A 9,918-nucleotide genomic window follows, 5' to 3' on the forward strand; every position below is an offset into this window, starting at 1 on the left:
TGTTGTAAAATAATTAATTTATTTTATAATGTTATCCTATTTTTTTATTTTTTAGATTCTTCCAATTCAAAAATCAGACTCTGGTCTCTTTCTGATCCATTCTTTGATTCCAGGAAGAGAGTAGACTCTTTCTGTTAGTTCTTTCCAGAAAGGATATTTCTCGGTTAAATCAATACCGATCAATGCAGGAAAAGATGAACTATGGCCTACAACGTATAGTTCAGCCCATGAGAGCTGAAAAAGAAATTTAGAAATATAATAATGATAATAATATTCTTTGTTTATTCTAGTACATGTCCCTTTAGAATAATATAACAGGAATTAAAAATGAGCTTTAGGTCCTTAGAGAAAATAAAAAGTAATAAAACATAAAAATAATGAATTGGGAAAATATTGGACGATAATTATTAACAAAAAAAAAAGGAAATAATCTTTATATAATTACAATGTTTAAAGAAATAGATAAAAAGGAAATGAATATAATAAAACCATCAACCTCATCAAAGATTAATTTTTTTTAAGGAAACTAATTTTTAATAAAATAAAATTTAAAAAAAAAATGAATTATACATAAGGAACAAGTAATTAATATTTCTATTAGATAATAATATATGGGGGGGGGAGAGGGCTTGATGATATGATTTGTAATAATGTTTTAATTATTATTGGATACAAATATTTACCTTTCCATTTGCTAAATAGCCTCCATTCTTTTTCAAAATAGTCTCAAACTTTGACATGTAAAACGGAACAGAATCATTAATTATGGTCTCCTTCAATTTTTCCTTGTCACTTGAGTTTGCAGTTTGAAAGTATCTTGAAAGCTCTGAAACGGTAAACAATTTTAAGCAATAAAACTCATTAATCTGGTAAGTTTATAGAAATAATGTAATATATAAAAAAATAAATTCTGTAAAATTTTAAAAAAGGACCATTAGAAATAATTTCCACTTTGCTCCTCTTTTTTAATTTTGACAAAATTATGAGTATATTTAATAAACATTATTAATAACCTGAGGCTAGGTCTCCATATGCTCCAACAACCATATCAATTTCCAACTTTTCCTCAGCATTATTTCCAGCTAAACCAGCCTGAGTTGCCAAGTATTTTAAAATGGCTAATGATTGATAGAGAACTTTGTCATCAATTTCTAAAATTGGAAGTTTGCCGAATGGTGTTTCTGTAATAAAAAATTATCTTTAATGTAATACTGTAAGGATAATGAGGTCTGAGAAAGAAAAAGATATAAACTTATAAATCCTTTTTTAAATTGATAACTTAATTTTATAATCATGACTTTTTTTTTCTTTTAGCAATTATAAACTAATCAGCAAAGAAAAGGAAGATAAGAAATTTTTAATGGGTAGTTGTAAAGATAACAGAAATAAGCTGTGAGTATTTTGGGAGGATTGAGCAAGGTCATTTATTTTAAGAACTATTAACTCGTTGATTGATAAAAAAAGTTGATGTATTTTATATTAATCTACAAATAAAATAATTGTATTTAATATTTATTATTAAATAATTATTTATTACAAAAGTGTATTTCTCCACTACTTTCAAAAGAAAATAGTGGAGCCAAAGTACAGGAGAATTAAAGTAACAAATAAATTCAAGTACCTGTAGAAAATTACAAAAATACAGAGAAAGAAAGCATAAAAGAGAAAATAACTAAATTGGAAAGACTAAGCTTTGCGACAAGCAATTTATATGATAAAATGAGCCTGTAAACAAACGCAAAGATAAGACACTACAACACGGTTGTCAAACCGTTGGTACTGTATGGAATGGAAACCGCTTCCTTCCCCAGCCTAAGGAAAACGTTAGGGATAGAAAGAGGAATACTAAAGAAGAATTTATGGCCCAAAGAAGCTCAGGAAGGCTATAGGTTGAGACATAATAAGGAAATATACAAAGAGGTAAATGTTCTACGGACATATGGTAAAGATGCACCCAAAGAAATTAAATAGTAAAATCTTCAATAAAATGAGAGGATACAAGAGTAATGGGGGGTACATCAAATAGATAAGGGAAGAAACTGAGAGACTGAAAATAACAGACTAAGACTGTTTTGATAGGGATGACTATGGGAGAAGGCGAAAAGAAATTAAGGTCCTTCTGGGGGAAAGAGGTGCGAGAAAGTGTGCCTCGTGGACCGAAGAAAGAAGGAAGAAACAATCAGAAAGAATGAGGAAGAGGTGGGAAGAAAGAAAGAAGGAGAGAAGTGGTATTAAAGGAAGTGAAAATAATGATATTCAGGTGGTCTTTAAAAATATATCATGTGGCCGTTCTCTGAAAAAAATATATATAATAAAAGAAATTTATTTATTATTCCTCATTTTGAAAACTATATACATAATTTATATAATTATGTATATATGTATAATTTAAATTTTTCTTCTTAATATTTTGTGTTATTTAAAAACCAAAATTTTTTAACCACTTTTCAACATAAGTTCGTCAAGAAATGTACATTATACAATAATCATTCACAAATAAATTTAAAATGTTCAACTGACCAATTATTGAAGACTATTAGTGCAGTACCAATATCATAGTTTATATTAAAACAACATATCATTGTCTAGTTTAACATTTCCAGGTCTATAAATATAATTATAAAAATATATAAAATATTAAATTATATTTGATATTATTTAAACAATAAACTCTGTTTTAAGTACTTTGACATCATAAATTTATAGTATCTGCAATTTATAGCAATAATTGAAGAATTTTAATGTAGTTATAAAACTATTGTAAGATCAGCCAATTATTTTTATTCCTTTTGTGATTTATACCAGTTAGGTTTTATTGGATTGAAACAATAAAATGAAAAATTTTATTACTTACTCTCCTTCAATTGTGGCCATTCTGCAGAAATACGATTATCTTGAAATTCTTTCCCCATATAAGATAATATAAATCTTATGGGTTCTCCTAATCCTTTTCCATTAAAATAGGTTAATTTATACTCTGCCATTTTCCTAAAATATAACAACAAATTAATTTATAAAATTTTATCTTATATTGGATAAAAAAATCAGCTAAATTAAAATCTGTTATGGTTTAGGTGTCACACGACTTTATAAAAAATTATAATAAATATAGAAGTGATTTTTCTATTTTCTTATGTAAATAAGCATCCTTTCAAATACCCAGTTTATTTATAATATATTTTTAATAACAAAAAATGAATAGATTAAAAAAAATATATTCAATTATATGCATTTATCAATAAATAAGAAAAATAAAAATGTGTTGGATAGCAAATAAATATATTTTTTATGGACAGCTAATTTTTCTATTTTCATATTAATATTTTTATTTTTTTAAATAAAAAAGTAACTTTTCAAAGACCCAATTTATTTTTTATAATAAATATTAAAAAATTATTAGTTGATGGTGTGATCAATGTGATCATTGTAGGAAGATGGTGGACAAGGAATATACAAAAATAGCAGTAAAAACTACTTATTAGTAAAGAAATAGTTAAAGTCTTTTCTACTATTGTGAGCCTTTTTTGACCGAAACCTGGCCCATTTTCCTACAATAAGTATTGATTTCATGAATAATAATCAAATTTCTCTTCACCAGCCCTATTTTAGTAGAAATTAATTTCTACTCAAATTAGGGTGGTAAGTGAAAATTGAGTGATGCACTTGCATATTTAGTTGCAATAAAACCCATTTTTATTTATTGATAAATATATATATAATCAAATATTTTTAATAAGAATATTTATTTTTTATTATAAAAAAATAATTTGATTAAAATAAACTCGGCCATAGAAAGATTGATTTTTTAATTAAGAAATATAAATTATAAATATGAAAATATAGACCATATATAATGTGGTGTGCTCACAGCAACAGTTTTTTAATTTACCTGTTTTTTTTTTTTTTTTTATGCAGCTATATATTTATATTTAGTTGCGATCAAAGCCATTTTTTATTTATTGATGAATGCATATAATTGAATAATTGTCTTAAAACTAAATATTTTTTATTGTAGTAATATGCTCCAGGTAGTGGTCAAGAAAGGCATAAAAATAGTAGATAGTTTTTTTAATCGGTGAATCAATTTTTGTGAAAATACTGATGTTATACTCCAGGCATCTATATATCTTTATAAAATATATAATTTTTGGTTTGTACAACTTTTGGTTTTTGAACTAAGCTGCTCATACACTCAAAGACCCTTTTGCATTATGCATTATGTATTATGCATGTCCAGTTAATTGGACTCAGGAGACCTTTAAATATGTATTTCTATTAAAAACTCATATTAGATATTTTTCATGATTACAATATTTCCCATCACTATATATTTCATTTATATAAATGATTGAAAGTAAAAATGAAACTTTATCTAATCTTAACTTTATCTAAACTTAATCTACCCTGAGTTTAAAATTGAATTTTTATAAACAATAATCTATAACATTTATTGGTAAAATAGATTTGTTTGTTTATGGCTACTTACAATTTGGAATATTTGTGCTGCTTCAACTTTCACTAGCTGAAAACTATAGCAACCTTGAATGTGACAAACTTGAGTGCTAAATGATGCTCATTGATGCAAGATTATATAAGCTTCCCCCCCTCCTCTCCTGGTTAAAGTGAATGAGTTAAATCATTGTTTATTTACTAATAATGCTCAATCTCCCCCACCTTCCACCCCCCTGCCATCTCAACGCTGGAGTTGCTGCATCACTCAAGATGTTCTCATCATGAGGACTACCCTTTTCAGTTTGTTTAATATATTGCAATGTATTGTGAATGTTTATTATTTTAACTTTATATATCTATATATATTTTGTTTTTCTTGAGGTATAGTAAGAAGTTATTTGATGTTCTATATGGATCAGGTGGATTATTGATTATAATTTAAAATACCTAAAACTCAGTACAGGATAATGAAATAAATTAAAGAAATATGCAGGGTTTTATTTTTATTCAAAAGCAATTAAAGGCATGATCGGATGAAAGTGTTGTCTGAGAAAAATTGAATTTAATGTTTATGTATCCCCTTTTCAGGCTTGAATCTTGAGTTTATCTGAAATTGAGCCTAAAATTTATCTTATCTTAAGATTTAGAAATCTGAAATCTATCATATCATAAGATTGAAAACTTGTGAAATCTATCATATCTTAAGATTTAGAAAAACTTGACAAAGTGTTATGTAAAACGGAATATTTAAAATATTCATCAAAGCAAGGATCTCTATTGTCCTGTTAAGACACCATCTTACAAATGAGTGGATACTCATGTCCTCACTTAAATCAAACGAACCTGAAATGTTAATAAATAAAATAATCTAAACATTAGTCTTATATGATATGAATAATAGACAAAATCCCTCCCCACAGAAAAATTCCAATTATCTTTATAAATAAATATATCTTCTAATCTGTCATTAAAAAAAATTATATTTTTGTATCTTAGAGTTAAAAGACCCTACGTCATATTGTTCTAACTTTTTAGAGGAGAACTGTTTGAAAAGATATGTCCATAATAAAAGTGTTTTTTGTGTTTTTTTTAAGTGCAATAAGATTCTAGGTTTTATTAACAGAACCAAACGTACTTCAAAGCTAGATATCCTCTACTACAATTTTATTTGTCCATGGCTTGTCCAATTTTAGAATATTGCTTAGTTGTTTGTAATCCATATCAGAAAACTAATATTGATACATTGGTTTTGGGAAAAAAAAAGATACCTTCAGTGAAACACCATATGATTCTTTACTTGAAATTGCTGGTCTTGATAAACTTTCAACCTGAAGATTAAATTGTGATCTAATTTTTCATTATAAACATTTACATAACATTGTTGATTGTCCTAATCTCCAATGTATTGACATTCATTTACCTCCTCATCAAAGTAGGCAATATTTGACTTTTGATTTAGCTTGTCTCAAACAAAATCACATTATGTTTTCTATTTTACCAAGAATATTATGATAAATTAGTAATAATATTAAGAATAATATAATAAATCATAAAAGATATTGATTTGTTTCACTTGAATAAAAATTTCAAATAAATCAAACAGCTTGCAATTATCAAAACTTCGCACTCTTGTTTCTATCAACTATTTTAAACATATATGTATATATATATAAGGAACTAAAACTTCTAATATTGTTATAATTTATTTTTATCTACTTATCGATTTTGGGTTCATATTATTGTATTAATTATTTCTAATTATATATCATATTATCTTGTGTTATATATGTATATATATATAAGGAACTAAATTTCATAATATTGTTATAATTTATTTTTATCTACTTATCGATTTTGGATTTATATTATTGTATTAATTATTTCTAATAATATATCATATTATCTTGTGTTATATATTATATTCTATCTATATACTTAAATTTCAATTTAAGTTTGTAATTTATATCATATTTATGTGTGTATTTGTATTTGTATTTATTTTAATTCATATTAATGTAAATAACTTGCACATTTTGTATATATGTAACTTGTTTTATCTAATATAAATAAATAAATAACTGACTTTTAATATTGACTCAATGACGGAGAATAATAAAAAAAATATTTAAACATGGAAAATATTTTGATGAGGTATGATTCTAAATATTGGCAATTATGACTAAGATGGGTGGTTATCTTTGTTGTAATTAACTGCCTAATAATGTTCATCAGTTTAATTAGAATTCTGAATCAAGAGCTTCTAATATATTTTTCAAAAATACCGTGATAGTGTAAGAACCAATAAAGTTCAATTTTATTTAAGAGACTAGTGATTACTAAAGCTGTCAGATATATAATGCACTAAAATTATCAGATATAATGCACTAGAATAGTAAGGTTTTCATTCATGTAACTCTAAAGATTTTACTTACTTTTGTGACAGATCCCAATTGTGTAAATCCATCATTATGTTATTTTTTTATTTTTTTTTTCAACCTAATTTTACAGACCAAGATAAAACCAATTGAAGATCTGATGATTCATGTAAAATATATTCAATAGATCTCAATATCAAATCGATATCTATATCAATAGATAGTCATGAATCTCAATATCATATTGATATCTATATCAATAGATAGTCATGAATACTTTCTTGTGTATGTAATGATATTCCTATCTTGTGTATGTAATGATATTACTATCTTGTCTATGTAATGATATTACTATCTTTTTTGACATTGTAAGAAATCCACTTATTGAGGATTATATTTTTAATGCCTAAAATATAAGTTCACTCCTCAACTTTGATACGTTCATAAAGCCAATTCAACTAAGTACCATTATAAAATCAGGGAGATACTTTGGTATTGATTAGTGGATTGTGTACTAAATAAGTTTTATTTATTATAATAATATAATCAGTACACAAAAACATATCTGTACAAAATTTATCATTATTAACATGATTAGTTAAAAAATTGCAGTTCTTGTTCATCATTGTAGGGTAGATTTAGAAATGTTTGAATTTTAGCAATTAAGTCATATAATAATTAGTGAAGTCTCATAGGAGTTGTTCATTAATACCTACTTTTTCCAAAATATACTGAAACCATTGGACCCAGTATTAACATATCTTTATTTTCTTTTAAGTAAATGAAAAAAATAAAATAAAATAAACTTTAATTTTTTATTTAATAAAAAGATGAAATTTAACTTCTTCAGTACTAACTTTGATTTCAAACATTTATTTGACTCGTTAACAGGCTTCCCCTATGTTCTGAGCAAAATTGTGAAATTTTTTATGAAAGCTGCTGTGCAGGCAATTTAAGCAAAAACTTGAGGAAAAGAAAATAAATTTAATAAATACAAAATAATAGAGCAATAAAAGGTTTTAAGTCTAACCACAATTAATGTAATTATTATTTTTTTCCACTTGAACATATTTTCTGTGGGATTCCATTGACATATTTTGGTATGAATTTTTATTCAATTACTTCAAAAGGATCAAAACTATAATAAAAACTTAATATTATTTCTGACACAAAAAGAAAAATACTTTTTAAAATTTAATAATTAATTAATTTTTTTTTCTTAATAAATATTATAAAAAGAGATGAGAATTATATATAAACACAAAAAATTGTCAGTAGCACTCATCCTTTATGATGAAATACTCCAGTATTACTATAACTGAAATTTTTTTGAGAATCATCTATATTACTATTACAAGATCAATTAATTATTTTTATGTAGTTTATGCAAGTTGGGTTTTATTGGAAAGAATGGAGTGAAAATTTTTATTACTTACTCTCCTTGAATTGTGGCCATTCTGTAGTAATACGATTATCTTGAAATTCTTTTCCCATATAAGATAATATAAACCTTATGGATTCTCCTAATCCTCTGCCGTTAAAATAGGTTAATTTATATTCCGGCATTTTCCTGAAATATAGAAAAAAAAAATAATAATTTCCAAAATTTTATATTGTAATATTGGAAAAAAAAATCAGGTAAATTAAAATTTGCTACAGTTCATGCATCAAATAACTTTCAGTTTATGAAAAATTTTAACTTATATTGCTGTAACACTTCAAACATATCCCTATCTTAAATATAGAATTTCAGTATTGTACAAGTTTTTTTTTTTTTGAGGTAGTTAGTTCACACAATCAGAGACTAATATGCATGACTAGGGTCTTTGGACTCGGGAGACCTATAAACGTGTATTAGCATTGAAAACTTGTATTTGATATTTATCATGATCACAATATAAATATTTAATACAGATAATTGAAAGGATAAAATTAAATTTTATTGAAATCTAGTCTTTATTTATCAGTTAAAAATTGAGTATTTATGAATAATAATCTAAAACATTAACAAGTAATATAGATTTAGTAGTTTTCTAATAGCTACTTACTGTTTGAAATACTAATACTGCTTGGACCTTCACAATCTTGAATGCTCAGGCTGAGTGCTAAGTGATACTCATTGTTGCAAGATTATATAAGCTTTCCCCCTACTCTCCTTATTTTAATGAATGATCCTAATCATTGTTTATTTACTTATAATGCTAAATTACCGCCCTCCAACCTCCTGCTATCTCAGTGCTAGAGATGCTGAATCACTCAAGATGTTCTCATCATGAGAATTAGCTTTTTCAGTTTGCTCATATGATTGCCATGTTTTCAATTAAATCATCAAATGAATTCTGCAGTGTTAATAAAAGAACAGAAAAAAAAAAAGTCAACGAGTTATATATGATGTTTGAATAACAGATAAAATTGACTCAAAAGAAAGTATCTACTATATTTAAAACTAAATAAATAAAGAATTTCCTAATCAGATGTAAAAAAAAAAAAAAATTATATTTATGTACCTTGGAGGGACTTCTTTGGCCGCCCAAACCAGCCTTCCCCATGCCTGACTATCTTGGGCTACTGCTTTCCAGTTTGCTGCATGTAGCTCTTTAGCATCTTTGTAGATTCAACTGCAAACTAATTAATAATATTAAAATAAAAAAATAAAGAAATGATTTAAAGGCTAGATTTTTGTATTTATATTCGAAAACTTCTCTACTATTTATTCATTTGTTATTTTTTATCCCATTTCCACTGTTGAAATAGTTTTCTGCTTATATGGAGGTAAACTTAAAAGAAAAATGAGTTTAAAAATTTTCCGAATTTTCATTCGCTTATCTATTTATATCTCATGATTGGGGGCATGAATTTTATGATTCAAACCATTTTCCAAGTGATTAGATGTAGATTCAATCAAACACGGTTGTGAATTGAATTTTAAGAAAAGTAGAAACCAACATTTTCAAGAAAACACTTTAATAACATACAAAAATAAGTACACTTTTACAAACTTAAATAAAGAATGTAAGAATAATAATTACTTTTATGAAATATTTAAATAAAGAAAAGTTACTTTGAATTTAAAGAAGAAAAAATTATATAT

General features: G+C 25.5%; 1 protein-coding gene across 2 annotated transcripts; it reads right to left on the reverse strand.

Moving 5' to 3' along the window:
• LOC106679461 (glutathione S-transferase) lies at window positions 1-9,367 on the reverse strand. 2 transcript variants are annotated; one of them, XM_024361082.2, is made up of 6 exons: window positions 9,335-9,367; window positions 8,876-9,166; window positions 8,264-8,397; window positions 1,014-1,181; window positions 684-826; window positions 1-234 (listed from the first exon to the last, which is right to left on the reverse strand). In XM_024361082.2, the coding sequence occupies exons 3-6, from the start codon at window positions 8,391-8,393 to the stop codon at window positions 67-69; spliced, it is 609 nt and encodes a 202-aa protein (XP_024216850.1). In that variant the 5' UTR covers window positions 8,394-8,397; window positions 8,876-9,166; window positions 9,335-9,367; the 3' UTR covers window positions 1-66. The 2 variants fall into 2 exon arrangements, with proteins under 2 accessions (XP_024216850.1, XP_014274135.1); XM_014418649.3 differs by lacking the exons at window positions 8,264-8,397; window positions 8,876-9,166; window positions 9,335-9,367 and adding exons at window positions 2,855-2,988; window positions 4,487-4,623.
• Between the last annotated feature and the right edge of the window lie 551 nt (window positions 9,368-9,918).

Source organism: Halyomorpha halys, unplaced genomic scaffold, assembly GCF_000696795.3.
Source record: "Halyomorpha halys isolate HHAL.00 unplaced genomic scaffold, Hhal_1.1 Scaffold205.1, whole genome shotgun sequence".
In the NCBI taxonomy this organism is placed as follows: domain Eukaryota; kingdom Metazoa; phylum Arthropoda; class Insecta; order Hemiptera; family Pentatomidae; genus Halyomorpha; species Halyomorpha halys.